This window comes from Conger conger, chromosome 8 (assembly GCF_963514075.1).
Source record: "Conger conger chromosome 8, fConCon1.1, whole genome shotgun sequence".
NCBI classification, from domain to species: Eukaryota; Metazoa; Chordata; class Actinopteri; order Anguilliformes; family Congridae; genus Conger; species Conger conger.
The window spans coordinates 55,804,881-55,824,686 of record NC_083767.1 but is presented as its reverse complement, the minus strand read 5'-3'; the positions used below and the strand labels follow the sequence as shown (position 1 = coordinate 55,824,686).

Sequence of the window (19,806 nt, the reverse complement as noted above, 5' to 3'; positions counted from 1 at the left end):
CACACACACACACACACACGCGCACACACAAATACACACGCATACACACACAGGTATCTAGTGTGTGTCAGAGACACACACAGAGACACACACAGAGACACACACAGAGACACACACAGAGACACACACAGAGACACACACAGAGACACACACAGAGACACACACAGAGACACATGTGTGAGGAGGAGCAGGGTGAGGGTCAGGAGATGAGAGCGCTCCCTAACCCCGGCGCTGAAACAGCTTTAGTTCTGACGCGGCGGGGGGGACGGGGGGGGGAGAGCTCGTGTGTGGATACTCCCCTCGCACGCACGCACGCACGCACGCGTGCACAGAAACACACATGCACACAAAGGTTAAAAAATCAATGCTCAGACTAATAGTGGTATTTAATGTCTGGCCCGCTCTGTTTGGAAAATACCCTAAAAATGGGAGAAAGTGACCCAGATTCTGCCCTCCTCATGAATCCCTGAAATTAAGCAATTTATTATTTTTTGCTCCCGCAAATGTTGCTTACTGATGTGTAATAGAGGCCGAGGTTCACGCCGAAAGTGATGAATTTGGTCACAGCTGGGCAGGCTCCAGCCTGGCGGAAATGTGTCTGACAGCCTCGTGATCTCCAGCAGCAGGCGGGGACGGAGGCCGCGGGGAATGGCCGCGGCTGTACCGCCAGTCACCGGGGAAAAGGGTGGGAATGGCATTAGCCCCTGCCTATACAGCCGGGGGGGGGGGGGGGGGGCAGGGAGTGAAAGTAGCATTAGCGCCTGTCTCTATCGCCAGGGTGGAAGTAGCATTAGCGCCTGTCTATACAGCCAGGAGGGAAGTAGCATTAGCCCCATTGTACAGGGTGGAATTAGCATCAGCGCCTGTCTCTATAGCCGGGGTGGAATTAGCATTAGCGCCTGTCTATACAGCCAGGAGGGAAGTAGCATTAGCCCCATTGTACAGGGTGGAATTAGCATTAGCGCTCGTCTCTATAGCCAGGGTGGAATTAGCATTAGCGCCTGTCGCTAGAGCCAGGGTGGAAGTACCATTAGCGCCTGTCGCTAGAGCCAGGGTGGAAGTAGCATTAGCGCCTGTCTCTATAGCCAGGGTGGAAGTAGCATTAGCCCCTGCCTGCAGAGCCAGGGTGGAAGTAGCGTTAGCCCCTGCCTATACCGCCAGGATGGGCATAGTGTTAGCCCTGTACAGAGCCAGGTTGGGAATGGCATTAGCCCCTGCCTACCGAGCCAGGATCGGAATAGCATTAGCCCCTCTGTACAGGGTGGAATTAGCATTAGCCCCTGTGTACAGAGCCAGGGTGGGAATGGCATTAGCCCCTGCATGCAGAGCCAGGGGGAAGTGGCATTAACACCTGCCCTACAGAGCCAGCTTTACAGTGTATGAGGTAGCCCAGTATAAATGCTCCTCACAGCAAGCTAACTGAAGCATATTAATGGGCGCGCAGCTTTCAATTACTTTCAGTTTTGTCCAAATCGCTCGTGTTCCCTGGTTCCTTCAGAAGCCGCCCATGGAGCAGTCTCGCTAATGAAATCATAATGGCTGGGCTTTCCAGATCAGATGATGTAAAAATCAATTCCTTAGTGATTATTCATTATTAGCTTGATTAATAATGAATTCTTATTCATTTCCCAATGGCTTAGGGTAGTGATACCCTTGCATGTATAATATTGTACTTTTCCTGTAAAAAAACTAAAAAATATAATTAATCCAAGGTGATCGGTCGCCTAATGCCATTGAGAGGTCTCTCTACAGCCGGTAATATATCGTGTGTGAACACAGGCTCGCGGAAGGCTGTGCGTAATTGGTTAAACTCAGATAGAAGTTGCGATACCGTATCCTCCCTCAGCAACATGGAATGCGTGGAAGGTTTTCAGCTGAAATGTGTTGGGAATAATCAGGCTAGCTTCAGAAGTGGCGCTCCAAACCCTTGCATGGTTAGTTCATTAATGGCCTCTTAATTAGGCTGGAGTCAATGTGAGGTGGGCCTGACAGTAATGATGTTCAAAGGAGTTGCCCGGGAAATGCCCGCGAGAGCGTATTAACCTCTTCGGGATACGCTCCAAACTTTGATGTCTCCTAACGACGGGGAAGGGGAGACCCGTTTTTAAAGCGGGCGAGCCTCTCCATCTTCCCGCGATAAGGGAAGCATCATTTATAACAAAACAAATCGGGGCGGAGGAGCTTCCCCCGGTTACGCCGCGAGATGTTCTGTAGCGATTATCCGCGGCGGAAGAAGAATGGGCGGCGGAGAGGAGCGGTCGCCGGCTCGCTGCTGCACCGAACCACTTAAGCTGCGCCCGCAGCAGTTAACCTCGATATGCAGATATGCAGGAGTCTCTTCCTCATTAGCTGGACTGAGAAGAGAGCACTTAATTACATCAATTAAGTGGTTAACACCCATCTCGGCGTGTATGGAGGGAGCGTGCGCGGTTCCGCGCGGCGGTTCCCCGCGGCGGTTCCACGAGGCGGTTCCCCGCGGCGGTTCCCTGCGTTCCAGGTACGGAGGCCGCTCGCCCGCTTTTCCCGCCACTTGGCACCAAATGTTATTTTTCATGACAGCTGCTGCGTCCAGAGTGTTGATGGGCTATTAATGCCGCGGCTAATTCCGCCAATCCATTTGTTTAGCACTCCAGCGCGTACCTTGGCGGGTTGATGAAGACACATGGCCACTTTGGCCCCCCCCCTCCCCAAACACACACACAGACACACACACACACACACACACACCATCACTTTTGTAACAGAGGCGCCTTGAACTGGTTAAAAAAAATAGAAGTCGCACACAGCCGAAAGGCTTTGAGGAAAGGGTATTAATTCTGCTGCGCCCGGATTAGACTGCAGAGCTTTCAGTGTCAGAGAGTGGCCTTGATATGATAATGGAAAACAATGTATTAAAAATGGCTCCAGTAATTTCAGAATGCACCTCACTCCAGGTTTCCATGGAACATTCTCTCCAGCAGCCAGCGCCAAGTAATTCATCTGGATCACATGACCTCCCGGGCAGCGAGCTGCAGTACCCGCTGCCGCCTGAGGGTGGTGCTGCAGCCCAGGCAGAGGCGCTCCGCTGAGCCAGTTATGTAGGTTACATGTTATGGCGTTCGTTTGAGACAAAACAATTGGATCAGTTCGTTAAGCGAGACCCGTTCTTGCAGCGCATTACACAGTTCCGCCCAAATCGCTCCCAAATTGCCTGTGTGAAGCATGCGTTTACATTTTGGCAGGGATGTACCCTCCACTACTGAAGGCAGCGCCTCTGTTGCCAGAGGTTACCCTCCTTGAGTGGTTTAATTTAGTGTCTCGTACTATTTTAAGGGAATGCAGCTCTGGAAAAGGAGTGCTGAATTCATTTGGGGAGCCAGAAGATGTATTGAAGATAAGCTTTTGAAATCATGCAGGGCTTATTTTTTTTATTTTTTTTTACTCTTCCCTTTTTAAAAGATAAGATCGAAGCTCCCGCTAATGCTAAGTGACAGCTCTTGCACTTGTTGAATTGTTCATTTAGATTGTACTAAACCTTCCTTTATATGCATGCGTTTGGGATTAATTGCATATTCCAGCAGATTGTGTGCTTGATACCTCCCTGAATGCCCCTGCCAAGGATTCTGAAATTTAGGACACTTATTCTGCGAAGCCAGCAAACCTAATCCTTCTGCTGGTACAATATGTTAAGGTACAGCTTGTGTGTCCCTTTTTGTACAGGAATACATATTGAGCGTCCTGCTTAAATCTTTTTCCAAGCCTTGCTTGGCAAAAATAGCTAATAGTTCAACTACGTTCTGTTAGTTATTTGACTAATAGCTCTTGCCTGCCAAGGCGGTACTCTGACGACAAAAACAAGCGTAAATTGCTAACGCAGGTAGCCACCTTTTGAGGCACAGGTCCCAGCCAGGACTAATGCACCTGGTGCTGGTCCTCATTATTCTCCCTCTCATTTGGGCTTTTAGCAGACGCTCTTATCCAGAACGACGTTCTGTGCCTGACCAGCCCAGTGGGGACCCTAATGACTGTTTTACCCTTCTGGCCAGACGGTAGTTTTGCTTTGTGTCCCACCAGAAAGCTTTTTCAGAGGTGACCCCGGCCACTATCAAATCCGTGTTTTCAAAATAAGGCGACCGCCTGATAAAGTTTGGTCTGGCAGTTTGCAAAGAGTGCAGGTGCACGCAGGCCACTCGCACAACCCGAGTGGAATAACCACGGAGAAGGGGCCGGAATGCTCCTTGCCCCCCCCCCAGCTCCACCTCCTTTTGGTTGCGGAAACGTGGCGGGCGACCCGTGACCTCGGCGGTCAAAACCCCGGCGCTCCGCGCTTGGGTTAAGCCCCCCGGCAGCCCCCAGCAGCCCCCTCTCAGGTCCACCACCGCCATTTCAGCCATCGCTCACCTGCTCTCCTGCGACCCTTAATCTGCAGGGCCCAGCTGCGTCCGTCCTGACGTCTCACCTGAGAAAGCCGGGAGCAGGAGTGCGAGCGCCTTCATGAATATTTCAGGGTGCTGCTAGCTAAATTCTGGAAAGAGTCCCATCCTCTTTTTAAATGGTCTCCGGGGAGTTTTATTTTTTAAAATAAAATGGCAATGTTTGGACAATGGTGATCCTCATCGGGACATTGAAGGATCGCTGTTTTGGATCAATGAGACGTTCTTGAGAACTTTTAAACAGTTTGTGCCGATGTGTTAGTTTTCGCGTCGCGGTGCGCTTTAAGTGTCACGCTCCCTCTCTTTCGTACATGATTGAAGGCGTAATGAAGTTTTTGCTCTTTTTCCGAGCGCTCCGTCTGACAGCCGAGCCGTTGGGAATTGTGATCCGGGCTTAATTTCCCTCGGTTAGATGGTCGCGGGCGCCCGGCGCTCCGTATCGGATATCCTGCCCGCTGCGCGCGTCCCCGGGTGTCCTTACCGTCTCCGTGGGTGATATCGGGCCCCGGGGCCCGCGCTGACGTTAATCGCGCGCGTCCTCTTTCAGGAGATCGACGAGGCCTGCAAGAGGATCAAGCGGGAGATCGACGACCTGGGCCCCGAGGTGGGCGACATCAAGATCATCCCGCTCTACTCCACCCTGCCCCCCCAGCAGCAGCAGAGGATCTTCGAGCCCCCGCCGCCCCGCAAGCCCAGCGGGGCCATCGGGAGGAAGGTACGTACGCGGGCGCGCCTTCACGCTCCGACCGGGCACCCTGGCGCTCGTCTCCTGGCCTAAAAAAAGAGAGACGGCAGAGGGAGGGAGGGAGGGAGGGAGGGAGGGGGGTTCCTTCAGCTTTGCTGCAGAACTGACTCACGACATATGCTGCTTTTGTCAGCATATGATTCTCTCCAAATTATAACTTGGGTTTTTTTTTTCTTTTTTTTTTTTCTTCCTTCCTTAATGCTCTCGCAGAGAGCTGCCTCAGGAAAGCGGGGAAACTGCAGTCTTATCTGGCCACCTCTGTTTTGGCTCTGCAAATCCTCATTCTCAGTTTGAGAACACAGGCCAAAACTGTCTGCCGTCTTAATGCCAAAGAAACCAGCATGAATTATTGATGCAAAACACTCGTCCACAGCTGTGTGTGTTGTGTTGGAGCAGGGCTCTCTATCACGCTCAACTGTGCCGCTGATTTGAATATAATTTTTTTTGTCTATTTATGGAAATTATGCAGATATTACCCGCGTTCTATGCCTTTTTTTTCCTCATTGTTGATTTAAAAATCCATACATCATACCCACAAAACCTCTTGGACTGCAGCTCCGTTGGACAGGGATATAAGGGAATATTAAACTCGTTTATAAATTTGCAAACATTTACCCAAACATCTGATGGTTGGTTTGATGAATGGCTCATCGCCGCTGTCTTCCCGATGGTACCTGATTGATCTGTCATCGTTGGTATAAAAGATTATTAATAACTGTGTTCGAATAATCAAAAACCTGCCGGCGTGTACGCCGCTTGCTTGTGGAGCGCGCAGCTTGCGGTCGCGGTACGCCGGTACGACCGCGCGCGAGAGCCCGGGAGTCTGATGCGATGGGTGGTATTCACTTTGATGCCGCCATTTTTTTTGGTGTTTCTTCAGATGTGTGTGCGAGGCCGCTCCCGGCTTCCTTCTGTCTCGGCGACCGGCACTGCGGGTTTTTAACAGGCTCCGACTGCAACCGCCAATTCTTTATACCCCCCCCACCCGTTTTTTTCCCCCCAATTTGAAACGGCCAATCATATTTTTTTATCAGCGCTCCGCTGCCACCTCCGCTATCAATTTGGGAGAGAGCAGGCTGGCGGGCGCTCTCCCGCCAAGCGCGGGGTGTCAGCTGCTGCTTCTTATCGCTCCGCGCTTGGCGGGGCGGGTCTGCGGAGCTGTCGAAGGACGGCGTTTCGTTTGCAGACGCCCCGATCGACAGACACAGCCCGCTGGTGCGTGCCGCCCCCCTCCCCGTTTCCGTTTTGTCTTCCTGCTCGGCGGCTGGCCAACTGCCTAGGGCACGGTCCAGATTTGATGCCCGATCCAGGCGCCAGAACAGGGCCTTAACAGATACCTGACTGTGGGGTCCATCCACACTAGAACCTAGCCTTAGCAGATACCTGACCATGGAGGTCCGTCCACACACTAGAACCTAGCCTTAGCAGATACCTGACCGTGGGGTCCATCCACGCACTAGAACCTAGCCTTAGCAGATACCTGACCGTGGGGTCCATCCACACACTAGAACCTAGCCTTAGCAGATACCTGACCGTGGGGTCCATCCACGCACTAGAACCTAGCCTTAGCAGATACCTGACCGTGGGGTCCATCCACACACTAGAATCTAGCCTTAGCAGATACCTGACCGTGGGGTCCATCCACGCACTAGAACCTAGCCTTAGCAGATACCTGACCATGGAGGTCCGTCCACACACTAGAACCTAGCCTTAGCAGATACCTGACCGTGGGGTCCATCCACACACTAGAATCTAGCCTTAGCAGATACCTGACCGTGGGGTCCATCCACGCACTAGAACCTAGCCTTAGCAGATACCTGACCGTGGGGTCCATCCACACACTAGAATCTAGCCTTAGCAGATACCTGACAGTGGGGTCCATCCACGCACTAGAACCTAGCCTTAACAGATACCTGACCATGGAGGTCCATCCACACACTAGAATCTAGCCTTAGCAGATACCTGACCGTGGGGTCCATCCACACACTAGAACCTAGCCTTAGCAGATACCTGACCGTGGGGTCCATCCACACACTAGAACCTAGCCTTAGCAGATACCTGACCGTGGGGTCCATCCACACACTAGAACCTAGCCTTAGCAGATACCTGACCGTGGGGTCCATCCACACACTAGAACCTAGCCTTAGCAGATACCTGACCGTGGAGGTCCATCCACACACTAGAATCTAGCCTTAGCAGATACCTGACCGTGGGGTCCATCCACACACTAGAACCTAGCCTTAGCAGATACCTGACCGTGGGGTCCATCCACACACTAGAACCTATCCTTAGCAGATACCTGACTGTGGGGTCCATCCACACTAGAACCTAGCCTTAGCAGATACCTGACCGTGGGGTCCATCCATACACTAGAAATGGGCCTTAACTAGAATTGGGCCTTGGTCGGTACCTGACTGTGGGGTCCATCCACACACTGGAACAGAGCCTTAGCAGATACCTGACTGTGGGGTCCATCCACACATTAGAATAGATCCTCAGCGCGTATGTGACTGTCCATCTATGCACTAGAACAGTGCCTTAACAGAATTAGCTGCCCAGAAGTGGGCCCTTTGTGTGTCCCATCCCTGGAGTTGGGTCTGGAGCCTCCTGCTTCATGGGCTCTGCGGCTGTGTGTTCCCTGGCTGCTGCTGCAGTAGTGGACAGCTGCATGAACACAACACGTGGCACCTGAGAATTTACACCTGCGGTTTACAGCAATCCGTACCGTTATTAAGCTGTCTAATGTCCAAACACATGGTCATTGCTTCACAGTTGAGGAGGTCAGCTATTGAGGAGGTCAGCTATTGCGGCGGTGGGGAAGAGGTGGATGGACGGTTTGCCATGGTCCATAACTGATGGAAACTGTGTGGACGTTTTTCTCTGTCCAGAGCTAGGGGTAGCGGCAAGCTTGGCCAAGCGACCATAGCCCTTCATGCTGCGTTTCCGAGTGATGCTGTTAAATTCTTTACACTTGTTGGCCAGTTATTCTGCTGGCTTTTTATTAAAATGCAAATTCCGGCCGACATCTATTAGCAGAACAAGAAGGTTTCGGGGAAGAGTATTGAAAGGCTAATTTAGCACCTGCGCTAGGAAATATTTTGCACAAATGTTTTCCCTCCATTTTAAGAGTGCCCAACACGGACTATAGCCCAGTCTCACTGCTACAACCTCCTCCCAAGTTGGGAAGGTGCCTGGCAGCACCTGCATTCTCTGTGTGAAGTCAGGCCAACGTTTCTCTTCCAGGCTGTGCTTGCAGAAACGGCATTGCAAAGGAATAGACATCAAATTTTAAGTCTAAAAATGAAATTATTTTTATTAGTTCTGTCAGAATATTGGCAGCAATTTGTTTAAATGATACTAATTTGAAAACACGCAAACAATTCTTATACTTTGTTAAACTCAGCATCCCTACACATGTATTAGTATACACAATGCTACAATTGGCTCAGGAGGTAAGAGCAGTCGTCTGGCAGTCGGAGGGTTGCCGGTTCGATTCCCGCCCTGGGTGTGTCGAAGTGTCCCTGAGCAAGACACCTAACTCCTAATTGCTCCTAACGAGCTAGTCAGCGCCTTGCATGGCAGCCAATCGCCGTAGATGTGTGAGTGCACGTGTGACTGAGAAGCATCAATTGTACAGCGCCTTGAATAAAGGCGCTATATAAATGCCTGCCATTTACAATGACTAGGAATACGCACCGACATGCGAATATTCAACCAAAGGTATGCACACTCCTACAGCACATTTATACTGGAATATGCACAGCATGTATGGCTCTTCCACCACACTACACAAACCATACATGACGAACCGCGTATAACACTTTCTTGTTATACGCAGGCTCCATATTGAAAACTAGGCACTCAAAACAAATTTCAGTGTTGAGAGGCATCAAGGGTGTATTAAAAACTGATACCACATTTAGCCTTGTCATTGCTTCCAGCTACAATATTATTCATCTGTTTTTACTTTGGCTTTGAACCAGAACAAACTGATGCCTTCATTTTGTAAAATAACTGTCCTGGCTGGTGTGCGCTGCTAATTTCAGAGCTCGTTCCAAATTTTCAATCCACACCTGGAAGCAAGCGTTCTCTGAATGTGTTCCACTTAGCTGTCAATATCCGTTTTAACGGTTGAAATATTTGTAATTCCTATTTGATGAGAATAATCATGGGTGGAAATTTTGTGTGCTAATAATTCATCTGAATAATTTCAATTGTAAATAACATTACCGAAAGAATTGCTTGCTTATTATTTTTTATTGAATAATTGTAATGGAGCATGCTGTTAATCTGTGTAGTTTGTTCATTTTCAGAAGAAAAAAAAGCAAGATTGTGTTCATGTAAGATCTAATGTAATTCCCTCTTCATGCCAAGACGCACATTAGCTGGCTCAACAAAGCTGCTAGCAGTCTAGTGTTCAGTAGGTACCAATGCATTGATATGATGCACACAAATAAACAGCGACCCCATTCTATGTGTGTGTGTGTATTCACAGAGTATTGGTTGGCTTTTATGTTGAAAGAAGTGGTTAGCCATGATGTCTACAGGATGTTTAAACTGCCCATTGACTTTAACCCGAGAAAGTGAAAACAACATGACCCACATCTTCCATTACTTTTAACTGACCATAAATGGCATTTATTCTTTCTCTCTCCCCTTGTGAGTAGTCGATGAAATGCTCGTGTCAGCGGTTAGGAGGACGAAAATAAGCTGTGCACTTCCTGTATGTGACTTGCAGTAACTTCCGTCTTGCTGGACTGCCGAAAAATTTGAGCACAGTACTATGAGGTAATTTATGATGGTGCAGTGGGTAGGTCCTGGGTTCGAATCCCGGTCGGCCGGGGCCTCTCTGTGTGGAGTTTGCATGTTCTCCCCGTGTTCGCGTGGGTTTCCTCCGGGTACTCCGGTTTCTCCCACAGTCCAAAGACAAGCAAGATAGGCTGATTGGAGAGTCTAAATTGCCCGTGGGTGTGAGTGTGTGAGTGTGTGGGTGAATGGTGTGTGTGCCCTGCGATGGACTGGCGACCTGTCCAGGGTGTATTCCTGCCTTTCGCCCAATGTATGCTGGGATAGGCTCCAGCCCCCCTGCGACCCTGTTGAGGATAAGCGGGTTAAGATAATGGATGGATGGATGGATTGGTTTATGGGAATCCAGGCTTGGCGCCTTTCGATCGGTGTGCCGAGCTGGGTTCTTTCACCTCGTGCGTATCGGTACTTCTTAATCGGCAGGTTTTTATCTCCGCGGCGCTGAAACGCGAGAGAAAACGTCGCGCTCGGTCTTTTCTCTTCCCGCCGCCCCGCATCATTCCCCCCTCCTCCGGCTCCCTTTGTGTGCACAGAGGGCTCAGGATTTGCAACAGTTTGATTGCGCTAAGCCGCGGACAGGAATTTTTAAAAGTTCAAACATTATCTGTGTTTGCTCTCGCCGTTCCCAGGCATGTTGACATGAAAGAGCGACACGGTTACTCTGGGGCCGGTTTGAATATGGCACGGCCCCGGAGATGCCATCTCCGCGTTCGGAGAGAGAGAGAGAGAGAGAGAAAGAGAGAGGGGGGGGGGAAGGGAAGGCCCGGCCGATTTGCATTCCACGTTTTCCGGAGCCCGGCGTGTTGGACGCGGCGGCGGCCGCCTTTTCCCAGGTGATTCCGGCGGTGCCTGGACAGTCTGCCCGCTTTCAGGTGTCATTTTCCCCTGCCCCTCGGATATCCTGGGTGACTCCGGTCACATGGAGATGAGCTTAAATTACCTTGTTAAAATGTCAGGTTGTCAGAGCCCCGAGTATATATAACCCCACCATGCAAATACGGACCTGGAGGCAGCGTGTAAACACCTGAACAAATTCCTGGCCATCAGCACCTTGGCAAGGTCGAATAATTGAACCTGCTCGGCCGCCCACCGGAGCCCAAACGGACTTGTCATTTTTATTAGGATTGGACGGCGGCGGTGGTGGCGGGAGGGGAGGGGAGGGGGGGTTGGGAGGGGAGGGGGGGTTGGGAGGGGAGGGGGGGTTGGGAGGGAGGGTGGGGAGTAATTGAACGCGGGCTCAGCTCAGCGTGGAGCAGGCGTTATGTCAGAGACTGATACTGATGTTAGTAGGGGTGTGGCGTGATGTCGCCGGCGAAAGCTCGCGGAAAGGTAATGAAAGAATTAAGACGGGGCGCGACCGCCCCCGCGCATACTGATGAGCGCATTAAGCCGGGCCGTCCATTAACACGGGCCTCTCCCCATCAGCGCTCCGTTTCTCCAAAAAAAAATAAAACGCCGCTGATCTCTCCTTTACAGTTTAATGATTTTGTGTTGGAGCTTCCATTCACTGTAATTACCAACAAAGACTTTAATCCTCCCCCACCCCACACCCCTCGCCCTTCTCAAGTACCCTTCTTAAGCATTTTTGACAAATGGGCTCTATTAGTACAAGTTTTTTTTTTTTTGTCTTCTGGATATTCCTTCAAATGTCAGAAGCCGTACGCCCATGGTAAACGTTTTGAGCGCCTAGCGGAAACGTGTCCGGGCCCAGACCATTAAGGACCTCTCCGTGTCCTTACTAATCGGCCGATGGCTTTATTTGTCAACACAGCGGTCCCCCCCCACCGCGAGGGTGAGGAATGGCCTTGTTAGGCAGTCCCCGGCCCTTGCTTGGTAATAACCTGGAAGTAACACGCGGTGATAATGATGTAATGATATCTCTGATGAAAAGTCTGAGCTCTTCAAAATGGCCGCAGACTCGCGGGAGCCAGCCCCCCCCGTGCCTCTTAAGCAGTCCCGGGCTCCATATGTGCTTAGAATCAATGTAATCGATGGGAGGCTGTCTCTGGCTCCCCTCACGGTTATGAAATGTCAGCGGGCGCTGTTGCAGTCGCGCGTTCTCGCCGTCCCCGATATCCCCCCGCGCCCGTTAGCGCCACGGCTAGCCTGCTTAGCGCTCGCGGTTATGTAATGTAATGTAATGTTGTAAATATTTACCGCGTGTCATCATGCTGACGTGAAGACCGGCGCTGGCGGTTCTGAGCTCGGCCCGATCCGCTCGGCTTCGGCGGTGCCGGGAGCGGAGGGGGACTCGGGCTGCGGTCGCCTCGTTTCCGAGCGAGAGATCGCCCTTTTCGTCCTCGGCCGAGGTGCTTGGTCACCTTGGTTCCGGCTCGTTCGCCGGTGGATCATTGGCTCGAAAAAAAAAAAAAAAAAAAAATCTAGGAAAAAAAAAAAACGCAATTTCTCAACACCCGCGGGTCACTAAATGCGGTTAAGCGCTGTTAATTTCTCGCATGCTTTGCCAAGCAATTTGTAGGGGTTTAATTTGGACGAGGAAGGAGAGGGGGGAGCCATTTTTAAGATTTACGCCACTTGGGCAGACATGCGTGCCGGCTCCCGTTGATGGCTCCAGACATTAATAAGTGTCAGCCCATGCTCTGCTTTGTTTTGCGATCTGTCTTGAAAGTGTCTCCAATTCATAAATGGTATGACAGCCCGCGATCCCTTTGATATGTGCGCTGACAGTTTCACGGGCACATATTAAATTAGAGTGGGGCCACGCGGAAAAAAAACCCCAACTTGGGGAAGGGAAGACGACTGGTTGAGTAGTAAATGTCACTGCCGCCATCTCTCTTATTAGTTTGAGGGGTCCGTAGATCGAAGAGACCAAATCTCTGTCATTTATCTGCCCGCCGGTTTCACTCAGACCGCTCCGTTCTGGTCCCGTTCTGCCGCCCCGGCCGTGTTCATTGGCTGCCTGCTTTCCTCCTCGGCTGGGCTGAATGATAATTTTGGGGCGGGGGTGACTCATTCTCGGGCTGTTACACCGGGTTAAGGGCTGGAGGAACCTCGGTGTGATCCGCGGCGTTTAAAAAGCGAACGATGGGAGCCGCGGTGGCGCAACAGGCTAAGACGCAGCGGACTTGCGGTTGCAGTTTGCTGCGGTTGCACACCGGGGACCGGGGTTCGATTCTCGGTCCTGCCAAAAGCCAAGTTTGGCCGGCTCACGTGGGGCAGCAATAATTGGCTCGCTGCTCCAGAGGGAGGGACTTGGCAGGGTTAGTAGATCGCCGCACAATAAGCACCTCGGGCGCCTCGGAATCACGGCAACGGGCACGAGACGAGACGGCTTGAAGAAGGCGTGTCGCTCTCATTCGGGCCGCCGAGGGACGGGGTACGGGCGGTACATCTAATACGACTACCTCCAATTGAATCAGACGAGGTACAATTGGCTACCAAATTGGGAGAAAAAGGGAAAAATCTGGAAAAAAATTTTTTTTAAAAGCAACCGATACGGCGGTGTACTCGCAGGGGAGAGGCGCTGGTGAACGGCGGTGTTTAAGCGCCAGTGGTTCCCGGGCCTTCACGTGGCCCAGAGCAGCTGTGGCCCCTGGGACAGGCCTCAGGAGCTGGAGGCTGGCGCTCTCCTGCCCCGCGGCGCATGCTAACGGCCGCAGGCCAAACCGTACGCTCGCTCTCTCCCGCTCTTATCTATCCATTTCAGCCTCAAAACACCCCAAGAAAAACTTGATTCCAGTGATAAGGGAAGCATTTAAAATATATTCTAAGGGTTCAGTGGGGGAAGCGGAGGCTTTAAAACCAATGGTTCAAAATGCAAACCCCCTAAATGGGCCTCTGCCGTTTTGCTTCCGAGTGCTGTACTTAACTGGAATGGCTTTGTGAAATGCCCAGCTGGAAGTAAAGTTTAAATGTTTACAAGGCATGCGGAGGCCCGCTTACAGCCGGGGCATCTCCTGAACAGTGCGGTGTAGTAATTTAATTAGGTGTTTTTGGGCTCTGTACCCCGGCCTGCCCCTCCCAGGGCGGTCCACGTGACCGCGCCGCTGCGGCGGGTGGGCGGAGGGGCGGGTTGGCGGTTCCCCGCCGGACCGCGGCGGTCAGCGGTCGACGCGGATGAGCCGGCGGGGTCAGCTAGCCGCCGCCGCCCCGGACTCGCGCGCGTCATTAGCCGCAAGATGAGCTTCCCGAAGCGGAACCCCGAGATCACACGGGTCAGCGTAGAGAGGAAGCGTTCAGCGCCCGCCCCCTCAATCAGGCCCCACACTGTGAAATCTGCACACACAAAAAAACGATAATTAAAACGGGTCAATCGACGTTTAAATGGGGAAAAGATACACCGGTGCAAAGGTCCTGTCAACTTTGTAGCCTTTTGGGGCCGGGTGACTCATTATGTTTGTTTTTTTTCCTTACATTTGAGATGATTTTGGTATTATTTTTTCAGGGGTATTGAAATGTGCTCCAGAGCGCTCAGGCCTGTGACGGCCGTGGCGTGACGGAGTGATCGAAGAGTCGGGTTGAAGCCGCAGGTGGGCCCACCTCCTGTTCTGGCTCCTGCGGTCGCTCCCGTGGTCTCAGAGAGAGTCTAAGGAGTGGCCTCGGCTTGCTGGCCTGGGAGGGGAAGCGCTAGGTCGTCGTTATGCTTATGGTCTGGAGACTGAGCTCCTGAAGCCTGGCCCGGCTGCAGGTTCTGGCCCGGCTGCAGGTTCTGGCCCGGCTGCAGGTTCTGGCTCCGGTTGGCTCTTCCCAGGGCAGTGCAAGCCCCCTCCCTGTTCACTGCCGTGAGCCTCCTTCGCTCTTCCTGCGGTTGGACGTGCCCCCTCCCTGTTCACTGCCGTGAGCCTCCTTCGCTCTTCCAGCGGTTGGACCTGCCCCCTCCCCGTTCACTGCCGTGAGCCTCCTCGCTCTTCCTGCGGTTGGACCTGCCCCCTCCCTGTTCACTGCCGTGAGCCCCCTCGCTCTTCCTGCGGTTGGACGTGCCCCCTCCCTGTTCACTGCCGTGAGCCTCCTTCGCTCTTCCAGCGGTTGGACCTGCCCCCTCCCCGTTCACTGCCGTGAGCCTCCTCGCTCTTCCTGCGGTTGGACCTGCCCCCTCCCTGTTCACTGCCGTGAGCCCCCTCGCTCTTCCTGCGGTTGGACGTGCCCCCTCCCTGTTCACTGCCGTGAGCCTCCTTCGCTCTTCCAGCGGTTGGACCTGCCCCCTCCCTGTTCACTGCCGTGAGCCTCCTTCGCTCTTCCAGCGGTTGGACCTGCCCCCTCCCCGTTCACTGCCGTGAGCCCCCTCGCTCTTCCTGCGGTTGGGCCTGCCCCCTCCCTGTTCACTGCCGTGAGCCTCCTTCGCTCTTCCAGCGGTTGGACCTGCCCCCTCCCCGTTCACTGCCGTGAGCCTCCTCGCTCTTCCTGCGGTTGGGCCTGCCCCCTCCCTGTTCACTGCCCTGAGCCCCCTCGCTCTTCCTGCGGTTGGACGTGCCCCCTCCCCGTTCACTGCCGTGAGCCTCCTCGCTCTTCCTGCGGTTGGACGTGCCCCCCTGTTCACTGCTGGTTTCCCTCTGTTTGTTTAAGGCTGACAGAAAGGACCCTCTGGCAGGTGTTACTCATTACATTCCTGCCCCGCCATTCAACTGTCATCCGCACATACACGGGCTCGCTATGGGGGATGATTGTAACGGCGATAGACCCGGGATTCTGAGACGTTCAGATTCCCTGGCTCTCCTCGCGTCGTGTAGAATCCGAGTGGGAATCCATTATTTATTAGCTTATTTAAGATTATTTGTCAGGGCCCTGTTAATATTTGAGAGTAAGTAAATGTTTCAGCCCGCTCCAGTGCTTTGATTGTCTGCAGCACGTCTGGCAGTGAAGAGGGTTAAGCATTTCCCAGCTCCACATTACTCACTGTGGCCTTGGCTGCAGAATATAATATTTGGAAATTAAAGTTCCATTTTATTTTGAGATTTTTATTTTATTTATTTATTTATTTTTTTGTTGCTCCAGTCACTCTCTTTAAAGTGGCATTCCATTCCACTAACATGAATTTGCAGTCATGTTTGGATAATTGCAGTTCACCAGAAAGCTCATTAATTTTAATGCAACTTATCTCTCATTTCAAAGTAGCTTTTTAGCTCTCTTCCAAAAGTCAATTTGAGCGATTTGGATTTGGCAAACTTAGTGGGAGCACTTGCCTGTACGTTCACCTCCAGGCACATGAATCATCGCAGCGTTCACATACGACGGGGTTTTTTTTTTTTTCAGAGCATTTTAGCGAATGATTTACCGCACCTTTTTATTTTTGTCTCAAATTAACAGCTACGGCTTTCACAAAGTACAAATCGAGAACGCCGTCGTAAAGCAAGTTTGAAATCGGCTCCGTCAGTGTAATGTGCCCCAATTGAAAAAAAATAATAATAATTGGATCGCGAAAATAATTTGGACGACGCTTTAGCGAAAGCAGAAGGCGTTTCTTCCAAACATAAAATAAATAAATAAATAAAATAAAAAACGGAGAGGGCTTTCGGCGTACTGGGCGGGCGACGAGGTGCGGTAATGTGTTTGGACGAGGTGTCCTGCTGAAAGCCCGTTTTAGCGTGCGGACGCTCCGTTGGGCGCCTCTGCGCTCCTCTGCTGGGTTCTGTTACACCGCGTGCCCGGAATGTTCCGCACAAGCGTCTGCCCGATTTAATTCACTCACAATATGTCGCTCTTGCCCTCTGAAAAGTATTTTTTGGGGAACTGGAACACAGTCTCTCCCCCCCTCCTCCTCCTCCTCCTCTTTCCTCTATGGCTCTCTCTCCTTTGCAGAGCGCTCTTTTGAACAGCACTGCCGGTGGAGCTGTAATCCGCCTCTTGCGTTGCTCTCTCTGCGGCGACCCGGTGGGGGGGGGGATGATCATTTATTCCTAATGTTTTTGTCCATGTCCCCTGCGCTAACACCGTGCCGGTATCCACGCCCTTCCGTCGAGCTCCGTGTTCAGCCGAGCGGAATCCTCCCCAGCTTTCCGTTTCCTCTGCTTTGGCTGTTTTCAGAACTGCTCCGAATGAATGCATAATCCTACTGCTGAATGTATCCAAGTTTATGAATGAATAAGTGAATGTATGACTCAGTGAGGCAATCAATAAGTATGAATAAGAAAGTGTATGAATCGGTCATGTAATCAGTGAATGAATGATTCAGTGAATAGATGAATCTGTGAATGAATGAGTCAGTGAATGAATGAATCAGTGGATGAATGAATCAGTGAATGAGTAAATGTATGAATCGGCGTGTGGATGAATCAGTGAATGAGTAAATGTATGAATCGGTGTGTGGATGAATCAGTGAATGAGTAAATGTATGAATCGGTGTGTGGATGAAAGGATTTGTGGATTCGTGTGGGCTTGTTTTCCGGGCTGCGCGATCGTGAGCCAGAATAAACTCTGCCCGCTCATTTCCTCAGGTTGTGGTGTCGACAAACATCGCGGAGACATCGCTGACGATCGACGGCGTGGTGTTTGTAATTGATCCCGGATTTGCCAAGCAAAAGGTTAGCCGCTGCTACCCCCCCCACCGCCCCATCCCATCCCGCATAATCTCCTCCCATCACCTGCTTCTGTTGCCTACAAAATCCTCAGATAAATGCTCGCATGTGCCTGACAGCGCCGAGATGGAAATGCTATTTATTTATTCTTCTGACATTTGGAAGCCCCGCGAAAGAGAGGGAGGCAGAACAAGAAAGCCATTTAAGATGGAGTTCTCACTCCTCCCAGGAATCAAAATGGTGGAACAGCTCACAGCCAGGAGCTACCAGGGGCAGCCTGGAGCGTAGTGGTTAGGTATACATGGCTGGGACCCGCAAGTCCAAACCCTGTTGTAGCCACAGTCCAAAGACACGCAGGTTAGAGGCTGCGGATGAAAATGAGCTCATTAGCTAACTCTGGCACATTTACATTGATGTGGAATGTTGATTAATTTGCACTGCCCCTGATATATAAAATATATTTTTAAAAACGGTAAGATCCGCACAGCTGTTGGGCTCTTGAGCAAGGCCCGTATCCCCTCGATGCTCCAAGTCCCCTGCTTAGTCTAATCAACTGTCAAGCTTAATCACATGTAATGTTGCTGCCGTGGCTTTGGCTGTTCTCACCGGGCTGTTCCGTGGTCTCCTCCCCCCTCCCCCCCACCCCCCCCTCCAGGTGTACAATCCACGCATCCGGGTGGAGTCGCTGCTGGTGACGGCCATCAGCAAAGCCTCCGCCCAGCAGAGGGCGGGGCGTGCCGGCAGGACCCGGCCGGGGAAGTGTTTCCGCCTCTACACAGAGAAGGCCTACAAGACGGAGATGCAGGCGAGTGTCTTTCGGCCATTTTGTTTTGCCAGCGCTCTCGGGGGGGGTCCGTGAGGTTAAAGCAGCGTTTGGTTTCCGTGCTCGACCGGCGCTCCTTACGTTAGACCCCCGCGCTTCTCTGGAGGTTTCCCCTTCCGCCTCTCCCCCGGAACGCAACGGAGCCTTTTTTCCTGAACGATTACAGAACGAAAAACGCATCAAGCATTCCGCTCGCAGGCGAGCGTACAATATAAATACCAAGTAAAGTGCAGCCTTTTCAGATCTTTTAAAACGCCCGGCTCCGTGTTTAAATGCGCCGGGCGTCTGGGGTCGCGCCGGGTTCGTTTTGTGATCTTAAGGAGATGTGTTTCTTGCGCAGGTAGGAAAAGGCTTAAAACGGTCGCACAGCCGAACGCAGACTGCGGCCCTGCATAGAGCCTCGCCCTGCAGCCCCGTTTGACTGCAGCACAGCTGGATACAACACTCTTCCCTTAACACAATCTCATGAAGAGTATCGGCGAGACTTGTGTGTATTTGAAGGTAGCGGCGTGCGTGTCTGAGGCGCGGATGCCTCTCTCTGGGGTGCGGATGCCTCTCTCTGGGGCGTAAACGTGCTCGGAGCCCCGATGCTCAGGCGGCCACCCTCTCCCGCGTGCCCCCGGCCCCCTGGGGGCTGTTTGCTCCTGATATTGGGGACACGTTCGGTGTCATGTGGCCTCTCCCGGGCACGGATGACGGAGCGAGCGCGGCGGCTTCATGAGGTGAAGGGGAAAGTGCCTCTCCCTCTTTCCCTCGCTCTGCCTCTCCCTCTTTCCCTCGCTCTGCCTCTCCTTCTTTCCCTCTCTCTGCCTCTCCTTCTTTCCCTCTCTTTCCCTCTCCCTCTTTCCCTCGCTCTGCCTCTCCTTCTTTCCCTCTCTCTGCCTCTCCTTCTTTCCCTCTCTTTCCCTCTCCCTCTTTCCCTCGCTCTGCCTCTCCTTCTTTCCCTCTCTCTGCCTCTCCTTCTTTCCCTCTCTTTCCCTCTCCCTCTTTCCCTCTCTCTGCCTCTCCTTCTTTCCCTCTCTCCGCCTCTCCCTCTTTCCCTCTCTCTGCCTCTCCCTCTTTCCCTCTCTCTGCCTCTCCCTCTTTCCCTCTCTCTGCCTCTCCCTCTTTCCCTCTCTCTGCCTCTCCCTCTTTCCCTCTGCCTCTCCCTCTTTCCCTCTCTCTGCCTCTCCCTCTTTCCCTCTCTCTGCCTCTCCCTCTTTCCCTCTCTCTGCCTCTCCCTCTTTCCCTCTGCCTCTCCCTCTTTCCCTCTGCCTCTCCCTCTTTCCCTCTCTCTGACTCTCCCTCTTTCCCTCTGCCTCTCCCTCTTTCCCTCTCTCTGCCTCTCTCTTTCCCTCTCTCTCTTTCCCTCTCTCTGCCTCTCCCTCTTTCCCTCTCTCTGCCTCTCCCTCTTTCCCTCTCTCTGCCTCTCCCTCTCTCTCTCCCTCTCTCCCTCTTTCCCTCTCTCTGCCTCTATCTCTCCCTCACTCCCTCACTCCCTCTCTCCCTCTCTGTCTCTCTTTCTCTCCCTCTCTCCCTCTGTCTCTCTCCCTCTCTCTGCCTCTCTCC

The 19,806-nt window shown here is 52.3% G+C and overlaps 1 protein-coding gene across 2 annotated transcripts in view; it reads left to right on the top strand.

Moving 5' to 3' along the window:
• The window catches only part of dhx15 (DEAH (Asp-Glu-Ala-His) box helicase 15), a 49,490-nt gene that overhangs the window by 12,914 nt on the left and 16,770 nt on the right, over nt 1–19,806 (top strand). For both annotated transcript variants that reach the window (XM_061252146.1, XM_061252145.1), the window contains exons 6-8: nt 4,960–5,127; nt 17,355–17,441; nt 18,091–18,240. In XM_061252146.1, the coding sequence (XP_061108130.1) occupies nt 4,960–5,127; nt 17,355–17,441; nt 18,091–18,240 (405 nt within the window). The remainder of the gene's footprint in view (nt 1–4,959; nt 5,128–17,354; nt 17,442–18,090; nt 18,241–19,806) is intronic.